General features: G+C 40.6%; 1 protein-coding gene across 1 annotated transcript in view; it reads left to right on the plus strand.

Moving 5' to 3' along the window:
• Window positions 1-763: 763 nt before the first annotated feature.
• LOC141085296 (free fatty acid receptor 2-like) overlaps window positions 764-20,149 on the plus strand; it is a 31,727-nt gene continuing 12,341 nt past the window's right edge. Inside the window, exon 1 of the mRNA XM_073570575.1 lies at window positions 764-1,009. Coding sequence (XP_073426676.1) covers window positions 966-1,009 — 44 coding nt within the window. The 5' untranslated portion in view covers window positions 764-965. The remainder of the gene's footprint in view (window positions 1,010-20,149) is intronic.

Raw genomic sequence — 20,149 nt, forward strand, 5'->3', positions numbered from 1 at the left:
TGGGGTCAGGATGAGGGAGATATATACCAAGAAGGAACACAGGATCAAAGGCATATATACAGGGAGTATACCCAGGATTAGGGACATATATACCAGGATGGAGGACATGTACACCAGGATGGGATCAGGATGAGGGAGATATATACCAGGATGGGGGACATGTATACAAGGAAGGAACCCAGGATGGGGGCCATATATACCAGGAATGAGCCCAGGATTGGGAGCATATATGCCAGGTATGGGTTTAGGATATGGAGCATATGTACCTGGAAGGGGCCCAGGATGAGGGACATTACTGCATAATGGAGGGCGTCATGTATCTCCCTATAGGATTTAGAATGCTACAAGGGTCCAACATGCAGGGGGACACAGGTCAAAATTTTGCAACGGGACCCATCAGACTCTAGCTATGCCTCTGCCTCTGGCTTTGGCTCAAAACTACATGTGTAATTTCAGACATATTTATGCAATTCCCCAGGATATCTTCATAAGTTCCGTAGACACTTTTTGTACTGACCCCCTTTATTGGGCAGGCGCTTGTTACTCACCGAGACGTCTCTGCCCACTTGTTGGCACACATTGCATTTCCCCGTATCTGGCGCAGTGCCAGCCTCTGCCACTTTACATTTCCTTCTCTATTATTCTTTTTGACTTGTATCTTTTGTGAAAATCTGACGTCAGCCAACTATGAGTTTACTTAAGTGACTGCTGGCTGCAGGCAGAGAAGCAGAGGAGCTGTAACCGTCAGCCGGCAGCACTCATCTGTCTCCACATTATGGTCATCCCTAACACCGGGGGAAATGCAGATGTTCACTGGATATAAGGTCACTGTTATTATTGCAACTTTAAAAAAATGTTCTTACTTTTTTTCTTGAAATGTGAAGTTTACGTAAAGTCGGTCTGCCGGGATCATCCCTGAACCATAGACTGACAGATCCTATGACTTCAAGGATTTTACAGCTGCAATGGAGACGAACTTAACCCTTAACTCATCCACGAAGTTAGACGGGTATGTTAGTTACTATTAAACTGTCTTTGCATTATAAAGTAATTATTTTAGATGTAGCAGTGCTAAGTGTGCGGAGCACATGCTTATTAATTGAGGATATACTGAATTTATCTGCAGGTCTATGCAAAAGCACAGATGATGTCACCATGACAAACACATCTCTGCTACATTTGTGTTATTCAGCAACAGATCATCTCTATGTAGTTTTACATTAAAATTGACGGTAATCCTAAAAGATTGCCGTCAGCTCAATCATACTGGATCAACAATAGAAATACACATGATCTAAGGAGATCTGGAATCTTCAGCCATATTCATGGGTAATTTCCAACATGGCAACTCATCACTGTCCTCCTGCCAGGCTGAATAGTCACCCTGAGAATGGGGCTCTGGAATGCCTTAATAGAATGGAGTGGTACCCGCTCATGTACGTCACTGCCCCATTCATTGTCTATGGGACTGTGGGAGAAAGTCATGGGAAAATAATGGGAGTATGGTACTCTGAATGGGTTATCACAGAAATAGATAATAGATAGACATATTTTTCTAATCTTGTAGATTTAAAGTTTAATGATATAGTAAGAAGTTCAGTTCCGTAAGTCTCTGCTTGCTGTCAGTGAATGGTAACTTTCTGATTTACACCTATAAGCTAAATGTTACATTCCCACAGATGAGATTTTGCTACAATTGTATCCAGTGCAGATACTGATAGTTCTTGTTGTGATCTGCTGTCCTGGCAATTTATCACAATGTATCAGCCATGTAATACGTATCAGTTTGTTTTTCCCACTTTTCAGCTCATACAGGATTGTCTGTACCGGATACCAGGGCCGGACTGGCTATCTGGCAATTCTGGCAAATGCCAGAAGGGCCTGTCTGGTCATGGGCCACTTGGCAGCTACATTGTTAGCAGGATCGGTGTTCTCAAGACACCCATTCTGTTAAGAGTTGTGATGGAGCACAAAGTACCTGACATCATTTACCCCAGCAGGCCACAGGTATCATTAGAAATATTGATCTTGTAGTAAAACTTGCTTTTCTCCTTCCGTTCCAATATTAGTAATATATCCCATCTGGAGCTTTGGAATGGGGACAACATGGGCCTCTGTGATTTCAAATGCCAGGGCTAAAATTCAGCTCCAGTCCATACCTGCCGGATACCATTGTGGCCAATCATCAGATCATCAGCTGTGAATTTTTTTGATCGATATCGTTGTTTTTTTTTTAAATTCACTGACAGCAAGCACATAAGGATATGACACACAAAGTTTATCAGAAAGTTGTAGAACTTTTCATTACCGGGGGATTAATGGTTATTGACATAAGACAGAATGACTGCAATTGAAATAACAGGTTAGATAATCAGCCAGCGACGCTGGAGCTGATCTTGCCGTCACCCGCGCTACAATCGATTGAGGGCTTATATCTGAGGACAGGTGCGAGGTCGGGAGACTTATATGGCGGCCGTCCAGCTGGATGCGGATAACACCCAGATACGAGCATGCACACTCACAGACTTTCTGCTCCTGACACGTGGACCGGGGATCTATCACTGTGTCATTAGGCAGATCTGGGCCACCTGACAACCTCTCTGAGGGTTGTCATGGTGGTCATATTGGTTGTCAGCCAGCTTTCTTCATAAAAGAGGACTGCTGTTCTCCCAGAGAGTTCCTTTAAACATTAAAAGTCATAAAATATAAAATCTCCAAAGCAAAGGAACAAATATTTATAAGGTGAGAGTCCAACTTTTCAGCAAATGTTCTGAGTTTGGTGCCAAAGTTTCACAGCCCAAAACTGTGAGTGTCAAAAAGTTTGTAGAGAGCGATGAGTGATGGCCTGAAGATAAAGTACCGTAAGTTTACTTCGAGGGGTATAAATAAGGTTTATTAGGAGCACAGGCGATGCTCACACCAGATAAAGTATCAGATATTACAGTGCGGTCCCTTAAGAACATTGCCGGGGACATAAAAGACCAGGAGTCCATGTCCTAAGATGAGCTTTATATACAGCAACTGCTAAGATACCAGGACCAGATATTGCCCAATACATCTGTTTACATTCATACTGACCTGTGACCGCTGCAGCCAATCACTGCATAGGAGTTCATAGATTGGCTGCAGTGGTGAAATAATATTGCCGGAAGAGAAGGTTAAGTGAGGGACCTGAAATCTGTAAGCATAAAGCTTGGCAGGTGAATGCTTGTTTGTTTGCTTTTGGGAGGGGGGTAATTTTTTAAAAAAGTAGAAAAGTGCTGGACATCCCCTTTAACCCCTTCACCCCCAAGGGTGGTTTGCACATTCATGACCGGGCCAATTTTTACAATTCTGACCACTGTACCTTTATGAGGTCATAACTCTGGAACGCTTCCATGGATCCCGGTGATTCTGACATTGCTTTCTCATGACATATTGTACTTCATGTTAGTGGTAAAATTTCATTCAAATAACTTGCGTTTATTTGTGAGAAAAACGGAAATTTGGCGAAAATTTTGAAAATTTCGCAATTTTCCAACTTTGAATTTTTATGTCCTTAAATCACAGAGATACGGCACACAAAAAACTTGATAACTAACATTTCCCACATGTTTACTTTACATCAGCACAATTTTGGAAACAAAATTTTTTTTTGTTAGGAAGTTATAAGGGTTAAAAGTTGACCAGCGATTTCTCATTTTTACACCACCATTTTATTTTTAGGACCACATCACATTTGAAGCCACTTTGAGGGGTCTATATGATAGAAAATACCCAAAAGTGACACCATTCTAAAAACTGCACCCCTTAAGGTGCTCAAAACCACATTCAAGAAGTTTATTAACCCTTTAGGTGCGTCACAGGAATTTTTTTGAATATTTAAAAAAAATGAATAGGTTCAATTTTTTTTATTTTACCAAGGGTAACAGGAGAAATTGGACTGCAAAAGTTATTGTGCAATTGGTACTGAGTACGCTGATACCTGATATGTGGGGGGGAATGCCTGTTTCGGCGCATGGCAGAGCTCAGAATGGAAGGAGCGCCGTTTGACTTTTTCAATGCAAAATTGGCTGGAATTCAGATTGGACGCCATGTCACGTTTGGAGAGTCCCTGATGTACCTAATCAGTGGAAACCCCCTACAAGTGACCCCATTTTGGAAACTAAACCCCCCAAGGAACTTATCTAGATATGTGGTGAGAACTTTGAACCCACAAGGGCTTTACAGAAGTTTATAACGTACAGCGGTACAATTAAATAATCATATTATTTCCACAAAAATGATCTTTTCACCCCAAGTTTTATTTTCCCAAGGGTAACAGGACCCTAAAAGTTATTGTGCAATTTGTCCTGAGTACGCTGATACCCCACATGTGGGGGTAAACCACTATTTGGGCGCATGGCAGAGCTCGGAAGGGAAGCAGCGCCATTTGACGTTTTTGGCTGGAATTGAGATCGGACACCATGTCGCGATTGGAAAACCCCTGATGTACCAAAACAGTGGAAACCCCCACAAATGACACCATTTTGTAAACTAGACCCCCCAAGGAACTTATCTAGATGTGTGGTGAGCACTTTAAACCCCCCAGTGCTTCACAGAAGTTTATAACGCCCGGGCGTGAAAATAAAAAATTCGTATTTTTTCCACAAACATGATCTTTTAGTCACCATTTTTTTATTTTCCCAAGGGTAACAGGAGAAATTGGACCCCAAAAGTTGTTGTCCAATTTGTCCTGAGTATGCTAATACCCCATATGTGGGAGAAAACCACTGTATGGGCACATGTCGGGGTTCGGAAGGGAAGTAGTGACGTTTTGGAATGCAGATATTGATGGAATGGTCTGCGGGTGTCATGTTGCCTTTGGAGAGCCCCTAATGTACCTAAACAGTGGAAACCCCCCACAATTGACCCCATTTTGAAAACTAGACCCCCTAAGGAACTTATCTAGATGTGAGGTGAGCACTTTGAACCCCCAAGGGCTTCACAGAAGTTTATAATGCCAGGGCATGAAAATAAAAAAATCATTTTTTTCCACAAAAATGATATTTTTGCCCCCAATTTTTTATTTTCCTAAGAGTAACAGGAGAAATTGGACCCCAAAAATTGTTTTGCAATTTGTCCTGAGTAGGCTTATACCCTACATGTTGGGGGTAAAACACTGTTTGGGCGCATGGCAGAGCTTGGAAGGGAAGGAGCACCATATGACTTTTTGAACTCAGAATTGGCTGGAATTGAGATCAGATGCAATGTTGCATTTGGAGAGCCCCTGATGTGCCCAAACAGTGGAAACCCCCAATTCTAACTCCAACCCAAACCCCAACACACCCCTAACCCTAATCTCAGCCCTAACCCTAACCCTAGCCCTAACCCTAGCCCTAACCCTAACCCTAACCCTAGCCCTAACCCTAGCCCTAATGGAAAAATGGAAATAAATACATTTTTTTTTATTTTATTATTTTTCCCTAACTGAGGGGGTGAGAACGGGGGGTTTGATTTACTATTTATGGCGGTTTTTATGTTTGGCAGCTGTCGCACGCTAAAAGATGCTTTTTATTGTAAAAATAGTTTTTGCATCAGCACATATTGAGAGCTATAATTTTTCCGTATTTTGACACACCGAATCATGTGAGGTCTTATTTTTTGCGGGACGAGTTGACGTTTTTATTGGTACCATTTTCGGGCACGTGACATTTTTTGATCGCTTTTTATTCTGATTTTTGGGACGCAGAATGAACAAAAACCAGTGTTTCATGAATTTCTTTTGGGGGAGTGCGCTTACACCGTTCCACGTGCGGTAAAATTGATAAAGCGGTTTTATTCTTCGGGTCAGTACGGTTACAGCGATACCTCATTTAGGTCGTTTTTTTATGTTTTGTCGGTTTTATGCAATGAAAACTATTTTATATAAAAAATAATTATTTTTGCATCGCTTTATTCTGCGAGCTATAACTTTTTTATTTTTTTGCTGATGATGCTGTGTTGCAGCTCGTTTTTTGCGGGACAAGATGACGTTTTCAGCGTTACCATGGATATTTATATGCGTCTTTTTGATCGCGCATTATTACACTTTTTGTTTGGCGGTATGATAATAAATCATTATTTTTTGCTTCGTTTTTTATTTTTATTTTTTAAGGGGTTCGCTAAAGAGATTAACTAATGGGACAGTTTTATAGGGCGGGTTGTTACGGACGCGGCGATACCTAATATGTGTACTTTTATTGTTTTGTTTTTTTTTATTTTCAAAAAATGAATTTATTGGGGAATATTTTTTTTTTTTTCACTAATTTATTTAGCGATTTTTTTAAAATTATTTTTACACTTTTTTTTTATTTTTTTTTTACTTTATTACATAGTCCCAGGTGGGACATCAGATCAGAGATCTGTCACAGGCAGTGCCGAAGGCTTCCTCATGCCTGCGCTTTGCAGGCACTGAGGAAGCCAGCTTCCTGCAGGCCCCCGAAGGCCCCCGTCGCCATCTTGGATTCGGGGGCCTGCAGGAAAGGAGCCCCCCGCAGCAGCGCTGCACATTGCGCTGCCGTGGGGGGCTCAGGGAAGCACGGAGGGAGCCCCCTCCCTGCCGATGCTTCCCTTTAACTCCCGGTACACCGCGATCGTGTTTGATCGTGGTGTGCAAGGGGTTAACGTGTCGGGGGCGGTCCGTGACCGCCCCTGACACATTGTGCCAGATGTCAGCTGTGATAATCAGCTGACACCCGGCCGCGATCAGCGGCGCTCACCACGTGGGCGCCGCTGATCGCTGAGACGTACTATCCCGTCCATGGGCATAGGGGCCCAGGTCCCATGGACGGGATAGTACGTCGGATGTCAGGAAGGGGTTAAAAAAAAAGTACTAACATAGCTGATATACAGACTGTTTTTAGCTCCGTGAGGTTGTGACAAGTTATCGTCACCCTGCAATCTTGTCCCAGGCAGGTGGACAAGTGGGGTGATAGAGGTCTGCCTCTAACGCTAATCGCTTAGATGCTTTACCGCTATAGACCACGACATCTAAGGGGTTTATTTGCTGTGATCAGAGCAGTTTGAGGTGGACATCACCTGGGTGACATGTATGGCACTGGGATGTATGAGTTTCTGAGTCTGCTCCATACAACTCCTGCGGAAGTCCATGAATGTTACCTCCATACTGTTGATCAACAAAACACAATAGTCAAAGATCAACATTAATTATCAATGTTGCCACCATTCAAAGCCAAGTGCTGCCACAACGTGACCTTTACTATTGCGACATAACATAGAGGATTACTTGATTTTGTTTTTAAATAACTCTTTAACTTTTTAATCCCTGACTTTCATGTGGGCTCACAAGCCAAGCCCACATCTTTCCTGGCAGGTGGTGGCTGAATTATTCAACCATCATGTGTCTTTATCAGCTGTGACTGCTAACATGTTAAACGCTGCTGTCAATCTCTGAAAGAGGCATTTAATTGGCGCCAGCAGGGGGCTTGTCATTCTATCCATGATGTGATCGCGGGGTGCCGATGGGTTGTCATGACAGGTAGAGGTCTGTTGAAGACCTCCATGCCTGTCATAATGATCCTCCTGTGAAAGCTAGAATTTAGTCCTTGAGAGACCATAATTTTAGCTATACATAATACAAACAATCAAATTATCGCAACTAACTGCAATACAAAAGTGAAAAAAAATGTTTTTAAAAGTAATAAAAAAATTAAAAAATATAACATTTCCAATCACCCACTTTTGCCTCATAAAAAAATAAAAAATACATATATTTGGCATCGCTGCATCTGTAAAAATCTCTTAAAATATAAAATTAATCCAATAGAGAAAAAATCTAAAATCCAGAATTATTGTTTTTTTGGCCACCGCAACATTAAATTAAAATGCAATAAGAGGCGATCAAAACATTGTATCTACCTAAAAAAGAGAACAGTAAAAATGTCAGGTCAGGGCACAAAAAAAGCCTTCACACAGTCCCAAATTGTGAAAACTGAAAACATGGAAAATGGCGACACAAGCAAATTTTTTTTTTTTTTTTTACAAATCTTCAACTTTTTGCCATTTAAAGAAAGAAAAAACTATACATATTTGGTATCTGCGTACTCATAGTGACCTGGAGAATCATATTGATATGTCAGTTTTATCGTCTAATGAACATGGTAAATGAAAAACTAAAAAAAAATTGTGGTATTGCACTTGAAATTTTTTCAGTGCATCACATGATAAACTGAATGGTGTCACTCAAAAGTACAACTCTCCCACAAACAGCAAGCCATCTTACATCTATTTAGATGGAAAAATAAAAAAAAATTATGGCTCTTGAAAGAAAGGGAGGAAAAAAACGGAAATTAAAAAATGGAAATTGGCTGCGGTGGCGGCAAGGGGTTGAAATAACATGGCAAAATATTAGGAAATCCTGAATTTCATGTGATATTCTTCTCATGTCAGGGGCGGACATACCGTGGGTGCAGCCTGTGCAGCCACACAGGGGTCATAAAGGTAAAGGGGCCACATCCATCTCCAAAGAAGATGGAATTGATCATGATGAGGAGCGATTGGGCTGGAAAGGTCCCATAGATTGTGCTGGCACAAGGGCCCTCTTCAGTCTGTCTGCCCTATGTATCAGACGTATCCAATAATTTTAGGGTTAAATCAGAAATGCATAAAATGTTGCATTTTTTTCCAGTGACCTCTAGATCTACCTACTCTTATTTTAATCTTTCTATTCATCATCATCACACATACTGTGACATCTCCCAGGTTCATCTCTTTTTATGACGTGTGCTCATAAGATTGTCCCAGATAACTCACACACTGGGAAGGAATGTATCACATCTCACCGCTGAATATGACACACGTCTTGCCATATAGATTCCCCTGTCCTACTTACAGTAATTACTCTATTCATGGTTCATTTCTTCTTTGAATAAAGGAAATTAAATTGTAACCCATATAATTATAGCACTTAGCATTGTACATCACTACAATGTAGCAACTTTTACATTGCAGCATTTTATATTGTAGCAACCAATTAGTGGTAGGGGCGGTGTTATACAGGTTAGCCTGATTGGTCTGCATGTGACTCCAAGTCAGGAAATGATAATGTGATAAAACACTGATTGTATTAAATCTACAATACACAGCCTAGTAAGTGACGCATCGCTGGAATAAGTATCTCTTGCTCTACATTAAACATTCTCGAATTACATAGCAAAAACCTGCTAACAGATTCTATTTACGTATTATGAGCAGTTCCTATACTCCTCTCTAATCACTCCCATTATTTGCAAGAAAGCCAAAGCTTACCAGAACAGGGTTGGAACATAAGTGATTCTCATAATATTATTGCATCGGGATAGTGCAATTCCTTAACAAAATAATTACTAGCAATTGCACGGGAGGTTTTAGTTTTGCAATTATCTGATGTAGAAGAGTTGTCCAGGTGCATAGGAGAGAAGTTGGCAATGTTAAACTCTAGAACACAACATGCAGGGACTGCTTTGTGTAAACTTCACGTAAAGTAGTTGCAGATACTGCCCTGGAGAGTCTCTCCATCCTATAAATTTCCTACCCTGGAGAGAAAATTTGGATTGTAAACTACAAAAGAATACTGTAAATCAGCCCAATGTTATGACAGTGTAGAAACTCACTCAGGGAAAGAAGGTATCACACTAAAACTGCAACTGACCCTGAAGATTCCTGTACAGACTAGAGATCCTGACCCTGCAGTCCCTAGTGGTTCCTGCATGAGCTGGCATAGCCCTAACCACAGACTGGACAATGACAACTTGGACCGATGCTGCCTGAAAGGCCGTCAAGTGCTTCACAATCCTCCTAAGGAACTGGAGTGCAGAACAGAGTGCAAATTACCTACAAAAGTGAAAATGTGCTGACATAGAAAGACAACCCAGAATGATTAAAACAAACCACAAAATCAAAAATAAAGGATTAAGGACATACTGTTAGATATTATATGCTACATATGCAGAAGATATGTGCAGGGTAAAGAACATAAACAGCAGAGAGAGAGAAACTTTTGCTGGTCTTTCACTGACTGGCTTAACCTACAGCAGTGTGGCTGGACATCCAAATGAGACTATCACCAGCAGGAAATACCAGACATGTGATATGAAAGAGCATTTGGCAAACATTAGCTCCTTAATCATCCTCAATAGAGATGAGAAAAACTGAACTTCAAAGTTCCGGGGTTCATAACTCGTCCTACAAAACCTGGCCAGACCTTCTCTGTCTTGCCTGTGAAAGCTCTTTTGCCTTGCTCTTAGAAGATGCTGTACTTAATCAAAGTTTGTTGTTGCTATTGGCAATTTGTCTTCCGGTGCTTTGTGTTTAAGATAAGTGTTTAGGAGAGTAGTTGTTATAGAGGTGTTCTGTTGTATGTGTTTATCTCCTGGTCCCTGTTCACATTTAGCTTATTCCTCACTCTCCCTATCCTCCTTCCTTTTGTTAATTAGTGCTTTGGTATGATAGAGGGTTTCTGTTATCCCTGTTTTGTCTGGTGTGTCATTTTCACATTACATTTCTGTCCCAGGCTCCATGGAGTGGGGGAGGAGAAAGAACAGGAACATAGTGAGGTCAGAAACTCAGGCTTCTCTACCATCATGAGTACCCATGGGACAGGGATAGTTAGGGTTCCAAGTTCCACTACAGTTTTACGGCCCCTTCCCTTAACTAAGAGAGAGGTAGATAGGGAGAGAGGCAAGCCCCCAAGCCCTTACTACAACCATTTTACAGCACCAAAGTTTGGGTCCCAGTTGACTTCTAGGGGGTTCAGTTTCAAGATTGGATAGAGTTCTGGTACTCAAACCATACTTTGGACCGTAGCCAAGCCCGAACATCCATGGGTCTGCTCATCTCCAATCCTCAGCTTCCCAATTGATTGCTTTGTACTAGATGAATGAGCTGTGGATAAACAATATATAATCAGCCCTCAAAGAACTCATCAATAATTTGTGTTAGTAAACACTGGGACATTTGAGCATCTTTTTGAAAATCCACCAACCCATAATATGAAGTAAATGTTAAATCTTTATGTTTTCTCTGCATAAACATTGCTCCTTGGAAACATAAGTGCTGCTTACTGGAAGTGTAACACCCGTACATTGTCCTCTGCTTTGGAGTGAGCTATGAGAATGATAAACGAGATTTGTCCTTCAAAGAATAAAAAACGATACATTACTCACACTTAATAAGTCACGCAGCTATTACTAGGGGTGCTTTATGTTGCACACAGTTTGGAGACACTTATTTCAGTTTGTACATAGGGGCAGTATTATAGTAGTAATATTCTTGTGCATAGGAGCAGTATTATAGTAGTTATATTCTTGTACATAGAGGCAGTATTATAGTATTTATATTCTTGTACATAGGGGCAGTATTATAGTAGTAATATTCTTGTGCATAGGAGCAGTATTATAGTAGTTATATTCTTGTACATAGAGGCAGTATTATAGTATTTATATTCTTGTACATAGGGGCAGTATTATAGTAGTAATATTCTTGTGCATAGGAGCAGTATTATAGTAGTTATATTCTTGTACATAGGGGGCAGTATTATACCAGTTATATTCTTGTACACAGAGAGCAGTATTATAGTAGTTATATTCTTGTATATAGGAGCAGTATTATAGTAGTTATATTCTTGTACTTAGGGGCAGTATTATAGTAGTTATATTCTTGTACATAGAGGCAGTATTATAGTAGTTACATTCTTGTACATAGGGGCAGTATTATAGTAGTTATATTCTTGTACATAGGGGCAGTATTATAGTAGTTATATTCTTGCACATAGGGGCAGTATTATAGTAATTATATTCTGGTACATAGGGGTAGTAGTATAGTTATATTCTTACACAAAGGGGCAGTATTATATTAGTTATATTCTTGTACATAGAGGCAGTATTATAGTAGTTATATTTTTGTACATAGGGGCAGTATTATAGTAGTTATATTCTTGTACATAGGGTGCAGTATTATAGTAGTTATATTCTTGTACATAGGAGCAGTATTACAGTAGTTATATTCTTGTACATAGGAGCAGTATTATAGTAGTTATATTCTTGTACATAGGAGCAGTATTATAGTAGTTATATTCTTGCACAAAGGGGCGATATTATAATAGTTATAGTCTTGTACATAGGAGCAGCATTATAGTAGTTATATTCTTGTACATAGGAGCAGTATTATAGTAGTTATATTCTTGCACAAAGGGGCAGTATTATAATAGTTATAGTCTTGTACATAGGAGCAGCATTATAGTAGTTATATTCTTGTACATAGGGGCAGTATTATAGTAGTTATATTATTGTACATAGGAGCAGTATTATAGTAGTTATATTCTTGAACATAGGAGCAGTATTATAGTAGTTATATTCTTGTACATAGGAGCAGTATTATAGTAGTTATATTCTTGTACATAGGAGCAGTATTATAGTAGTTATATTCTTGTACATAGGAGCAGTATTATAGTAGATATATTCTTGTACATAGGGGCAGTATTATAGTAGTTATATTCTTGTACATAGGAGCAGTATTATAGTAGTTATATTCTTGTACATAGGAGCAGTATTATAGTAGTTGTATTCTTGTACATAGGAGCAGTATTATAGTAGTTATATTCTTGCACAAAGGGGCGGTATTATAATAGTTATAGTCTTGTACATAGGAGCAGCATTATAGTAGTTATATTCTTGTACGTAGGAGCAGTATTATAGTAGTTATATTCTTGTACATAGGGGCAGTATTATAGTAGTTATATTCTTGTACATAGGAGCAGTATTATAGTAGTTATATTCTTGTACATAGGTGACAGTATTATGGTAGTTATATTCTTGTACATAGGGACAGTATTATAGTAGTTATATTCTTGTACATAGGGGCAGTATTATACTAGTTATATTCTTGTACATAGGAGCAGTATTATAGTAGTTATAGTCTTGTACATAGGAGCAGTATTATAGTAGATATATCCTTGTACATAGGAACAGTATTATAGTAGTTATATTCTTGTACATAGGAGCAGTATTATAGTAGTTATAGTCTTGTACATAGGGGTCAGTATTATAGTAGTTATATTCTTGTACATAGGAGCAGTATTATAGTAGTTATATTCTTGTACATAGGAGCAGTATGAGGCCGGAGTCACACTAGACGTATAAAAAAATTGTTCCGTTTTCACAGACGAGAATCGCACAATTGTTTCATGAACAGTGATCCGTATATCATCCGTGTGCAATGTAAGGATGCGATTTCTTCGCATGAAAGTATCCGTGTGACATCTGTATGGCATCCGTACGGCGAGATTTTCTCGCCGGTTAGAAAAATGGACATATAATGGGTCCATAGCCTCAAATATTTGTGAAAAAATATATACAGTCTATATATATATGTCAGTGAGACACATATATATATCTTTATATTTCATACAGAGCTAGATAGCAGAATAGGTGAAAATTCAATTGTCGGCATCTGTAAAATCAATACAGAACCCGACAGGATATGAGACATGGTTTACGTACAGTAAACCATTGCATATCCATTATTTTTTTATATGTCCCTGACTAATAATGTTAGTAGTGCATGTGTGTTAAATTTTGGAGCTGTAGGTGTTAAATTAAAGAATTATTTCACGGAAAAAAACGGCATGGGCTTCTGCCCAATTTTCTTCAACAGAGAGGGCAAGCCAGTGACTGAGGGCAGATATTAATAGCCAAGAGAGGGACCATTGTTTTTGCCCCCCCGGTAAAAAAAAGTCTGCCCCCAGCCACCCCAGAAAAGGCGCATCTGTAAGATGCGCCAATTCCGGCACTTACCCGCTCTCTTCTCACTGATGTGTAGAGGTGGCATATGGGGTAATAAGGGGTTAATGTCACCTTGCTATTGTAAGATGACATTAAGCCTGGTTAATAATGGAGAGATGTCAATAAGACACCTATCAATTATTAATCCACTAGTCTGAAAGGGGTTAAAAAACACACAGACATTAAGAAAAAAGACTTTTAATGAAATAAACACATATTTTTTCCATCTTTATTACACTCCCAATCCATTCAAAGCCATCGATGTATGCGGATGCCTCCACATGCGTCTTTTTGATGGTGTGGCGACCTGTGCAAAACACAACGTTTTGCATTTTGTTGCGGTCGTCAAAAAGACGCATGCGGAAGCATCCGCATACATCGGCACGGCCTGCATACCCAATGCTAAATATAGGGTACGCAGGCCGCATGCCGACGAAGGCGGAGCTGACCAGAGGTGGCGCGGCAGTGGGCAGAGCTTCACTGAGAAAGTCTGCATCCCTCCGCAGCTCCTCCATACGCTAGTGTGAAACTAGCCTTAGTGAGGGACATATAAAAAAATAACTGATATGCAATGGTTTACTATATGACAACCATGTCTCATATCCTGTCGGGTTCTGTAATGATTTTACAGATGCCGATAATTGAAATTTAACCGATTCTGCTATCTATATCTCTATGAAATATAAATATGTATATGTGTGTCTCACTGACATATATATATACCTATAGTATGTGTATGCATGTATTCTATCTATTCTATTTTAACCTGTCTGTGTGATTTTACAGTGTAGTGCACTGAATTGATGGCTTTTCTAAAGCACACCGCTGCGCATTTCTCGCAAGTCACATGCATGGTCCGTATGTAATCCATTTTTTTCTTGCCCCCATAGACTCGCATTGGTGAGTCTTGGCCAAAATACGGTGGAAATCGCAGCATGCTGCGAGTTCTCTCACACGTATAACACGGGTGAGAAAAAACGGATGATGGGAGCTGCCCCATAGATTAACATTGGTCCGAGTGCTATGCAATTTTTTCTCACATAGCACTCGTCTGTAATTCTCTCTAGTGTGACTCCGGCTTTATAGGAATTATATTCTTGTACATCGGGGCAGTATTATAGTAGTTATATTCTTTTACATAGGGGCAGTATTATAGTAGTTATATTCTTGTACATAGGGGGCATTATTATAGTAGTTACAGTTGTGGCCAAAAGTATTGACACCCCTGCAATTCTGTCAGATAATACTCAGTTTCTTCCTGAAAATGATTGCAAACACAAATTCTTTGGTATTATTATCTTCATTTCATTTGTCTTAAATGAAAAAACACAAAAGAGAATGAAGCAAAAAGTAAAACATTGATCATTTCACACGAAACTCCAAAAATGGGACAGACAAAAGTATTGGCACCCTCAGCCTAATACTTGGTTGCACAACCTTTAGCCAAAATAACTGCGACCAACCGCTTCCGGTAACCATCAATAAGTTTTTTACAATGCTCTGCTGGAATTTTAGACCATTCTTCTTTGGCAAACTACTCCAGGTCCCTGATATTTGAAGGGTGCCTTCTCCAAACTGCCATTTTTAGATCTCTCCACAGGTGTTCTATGGGATTCAGGTCTAGACTCATTGCTAGCCACCTTAGAAGTCTCCAGTGCTTTCTCTCAAACCATTTTCTAGTGCTTTTTGAAGTGTTTTGGGTCATTGTTCTGCTGGAAGACCCATGACATCTGAGGGAGAACCAGCTTTCTCACACTGGGCCCTACATTATGCTGCAAAATTTGTTGGTAGTCTTCAGACTTCATAATGCCATACACACGGTCAAGCAGTCCAGTGCCAGAGGCAGCAAAGCAACCCCAAAACATCAGGGAACCTCCGCCATGTGTGACTGTAGGGACCATGTTCTTTTCCTTGAATGCCTCTTTTTTTCTCCTGTAAAATCTATGTTGATGCCTTTGCCCAAAAAGCTCTACTTTTGTCTCATCTGACCAGAGAACATTCTTCCAAAACGTTTTAGGCTTTTTCAGGTAAGTTTTGGCAAACTCTAGCCTGGCTTTTTTTATGTCTCAGGGTAAGAAGTGGGATCTTCCTGGGTCTCCTACCATACAGTCCCTTTTCATTCAGATGCCGACGGATAGTACGGGTTGACACTGTTGTACACTCGGACTGCAGGGCAGCTTGAACTTGTTTGGATGTTAGTCGAGGTTCTTTATCCAACATCCGCACAATCTTGCGTTGAAATCTCTTGTCAATTTTTCTTTTCCGTCCACATCTAGGGAGGTTAGCCACAGTGCCATGGGCTTTAAACTTCTTGATGACACTGCGCACGGTAGACATAGGAACATTCAGATCTTTGGAGATGGACTTGTAGCCTTGAGATTGCTCATGCTTCCTCACAATTTGGTTACTCAAGTCCTCAGCCAGTTCTTTGGTCTTCTTTCTTTTCTCCATGCTCAATGTGGTACACACAAGGACACAGGACAGAGGTTGAGTCAACTTTAATCCATGTCAACTGGCTGCAAGTGTGATTTAGTTATTGCCAACACCTGTTAGGTGCCACAGGTAAGTTACAGGTGCTGTTAATTACACAAATTAGGGAAGCATTATATGATTTTTCGAACAGTGCCAATACTTTTGTCCACCCTCTTTTTTATGTCTGGTGTGGAATTATATCCAATTTGGCTTTAGGACAATTCTTTTTGTGTTTTTTCATTTAAGACAAATTAAATGAAGATGATAATACCAAAGAATTTGTGTTTGCAATCATTTTCAGGAAGAAAATGAGTATTATCTGACAAAATTGCAAGGGTGTCAATACTTTTGGCCACAACTGTATATCTTTGTATATAGAGGCAGTATTATAGTAGTTATATTCTTGAACATAGGAACAGTATTATAGTAGTTATATTCTTGTATATAGTTGACAGTATTATAGCAGATATATTCTTGTACATAAGAGCAGTATTACAGAAATTATATTCTTGTACATAGGGGGCAGTATTATAGTAGTTATAGTCTTGTAGATAGGGGCAGTATTATAGTAGTTATATGTTTGTACATAGGAGCCATATTATAGTAGTTATATTCTTGTACATAGGGGCAGTATTATAGTAGTTATATTCTTGTACATAGGGGCAGTATTATAGCAGTTATATTCTTGTACTTAGGGGCAGTATTATAGTAGTTATATTCTTGTACATAGGGGCAGAATTATAGTAGTTATATTCTTGTATATAGGTGGCAGTATTATAGTAGTTATATTCTTGCACATAGGAGCAGTATTATAGTAGTTATATTCTGGAACATAGGGGGCAGTATTGTAGTAGTTATATTCTTGTACATAGTGGCAGTATTATAGTAGTTATATTCTTGTACATAGGGGCAGTATTATAGTAGCTATATTCTTGTACATAGGTGGCAGCATTATAGTAGTTATATTCTTGTACAGAGGGGACAGTATTATAGTAGTTATATCCTTGAACATTGGGGCTATATTATAGTAGTTATATTCATGTACATAGGTGCAGTATTATAGTAGTTATATGTTTGTACATAGGAGCAGTATTATAGTAGTTATATTCTTGTACATAGGGGCAGTATTATAGTAGTTATATTCTTATACATAGGGAACAGTATTATAGTAGTTATATTCTTGTACATAGGGGCTGTATTGTACTAGTTATATTCATGTACATAGGTGCAGTATTATAGTATATTCTTGTACATCAGAGCAGTATTATAGTAGTTATGTTCTTGTACATAGGGGCAGTATTACAGTAGTTATATTCTTGTACATAGGGGCAGTATTATAGTAGTTATATTCTTATACATAGGTAACAGTATGATAGTAGTTATATTCTTGTACATAGGGGACAGTATTATAGTAGTTATATTCTTGTACAGAGGGGACAGTATTATGGTAGTTATATTCTTGCACATAGGAGCAGTATTATAGTAGTTATATTCTTGTACATAGGGGCAGTATTATAGTAGTTATATTCTTGTACATAGGGGCTGTATTGTACTAGTTATATTCATGTACATAGGTGCAGTATTATAGTAGTTATATTCTTGTACTTCAGAGCAGTATTATAGTAGTTATGTTCTTGTACATAGGGGCAGTATTACAGTAGTTATATTCTTGTACATAGGGGCAGTATTATAGTTGTCACGGTCACACGTGTCTCTGGACGCAGCGAGTACCACAAGGCGAACCCATATGACACACGTGACCCTGGATACACCTCCTCCAGTTGGGCGAATTTAAATAATAGGACGTGCAGCTGGATACACCGCCTCCAACTGGTGAATTTAGATATTACACGTATATATAAAGTAGTCTGGAAACCCCGCCTCCAGTAAGGCGAATTTAAATAATAAAGGGGGAACCTGGATAACATTAACAATGGTGGGCCCTGCAATAGGGAATAGGGAAGTGGAGACCTCCTGAACTCCCCTGAGCCAGTGTCCCTGCACTCCTAACGTTCCCTATGCCGGTTCCGCAGCGGGCGACGCACAGGAACCTAAAAACCCTAGCTCGCCCTGAACCTAAACCCTCACTAGGGAATTGGTTGGTGCGGAAACTAATCCCACCACTGCACTAAACACATGAGGGAAAATGACAATACAGGGGAAACACCACTTCGCTTTGCTCTGTTGCGTACGCTCCTAGCAACAGAGCCCACCACCTGTGTGCATCTTCTCCACCCGGATCCATCACCATAACTGGATCCTTCACCATATTGCAGCCTTGGAGCAGAGTCCACCACCAGTTGCAGCTGACCAGTAACAGAGTCCCAAAGATGAGCTCAGCTCCTGCCCAAAAAGTCAAGCATGCTTGAGTCCAGCTCTCAGCAACCAAGTCCCGCATGCTGAGTGCAACTCTCTCCATAGTCGTCACTCCACCAAGCCATGCAAGCACTTCCTGCTGACACCATAAACTGTGACTCCACCACGCCATGCCAGCCCTTCTTGTAGACCACATAGCTGCCACTCGTCCCCTCTGGCTGGGCTGCGCAGGACTCATGTTCAGCTCCCTCCTTCACCCAGGCTTCCTTGTGAAAGACTAACACACAATATCACCAACAGTGATTGAACACACCTGGCTCTCTTTTATAGAGCCTAGCACCTGATTTGTAATTAAGTGCACATTAAACCAAAGAAACTAAAGTGCACTACCACTCACCACCACCGGGGCAACTTAGAATGAACGACACCACATGTAATAATTCTAATGGCCACCGGGGGCAATCACATCACTTTGGCACCTAGCCAAAGGAAAAAAGTTCACTTATCCATTTAAACTGTCAGATCCACGCTGGATCATGACAGTACCCCCTCCTTAATGAGGGGCCTCTGGACCCTCAAGACCACTCCCCATTAGGGAAACACCAACAGCGGGGACACCCAGATCCTGAGTTCACCCCACCACTACCTGACACTTCAGGTTAATGACAAACACACCGCTGGTATTGGCAATACATGTTCGTTTTGGAGGCACCACTCATCTCCACAGTGCCGACCTGGGGAACAAGGTTATGTATGTGAATGTTTAGTATGCGCTGGTAACACTTCGCAACACACTTCCACTGATTTTTTTTTTTTTTTTTGATGGCCACCCATACACGCTCATTCACACACAGGTCTGGACCTGAACGTTTATTGCACACATTCATTAGTCATAAATTTGGTGAACTCATTCTGGACTCGACAACAGAGGTCTCCCTCCGCTGTCACCACACTCACACCCCCGCTATTCACCAAGGGACACCACCCTCCAACCCTTTCACCATGAGGTCTGTGCCTCCCAGGGTTGGTTAATGGCGAGGGGTGAGATTTGTCCATACTCCCCCGCAGCACACCTGCTGCTCACATTTGGAGGTGAAGGGACCAGGAATATGGTGGAAATATACACTCGCTGGTCACCTTCCTCCAAACGACCAGGAGGGGGCGGCCTCTTCGGTGGTATAGAAGATTTGGCGTCAGCCCCGCGGACTATAACACCAGTCTGCTCACTACAGGGACGTACCCCTTCACCTCGGGGAACCCCAGACAGCACCATGGGGATCACCAACTCCACCCACCTGTCTGGTTACATCCGCTTGTATGAACAAGTCCCACTCCCCAGCAGCGACTCTAGGGGCTTTTACCAAAGCCGCAGGGACATGGAGGAAAAATACACTCGCTGGTCGCCTTCCTCCACACGACCAGGAAGGGGCGGCTTCTTCGGTGGTATTGAAGATTTGGCGTGAGCCCCGCGGACTATCACCAGTCTGCTCACTACAGGGACGAACCCCTTCACCTCGGGGAACCCCAGACAGCACCGTGGGGATCACCAACTCCACCCACCTGTCTGGTTATGTCCACCTGTA

Source organism: Dendrobates tinctorius, unplaced genomic scaffold (assembly GCF_039654945.1).
Source record: "Dendrobates tinctorius isolate UK_male_01 unplaced genomic scaffold, ASM3965494v1 ptg000028l, whole genome shotgun sequence".
Lineage (NCBI taxonomy): Eukaryota > Metazoa > Chordata > Amphibia > Anura > Dendrobatidae > Dendrobates > Dendrobates tinctorius.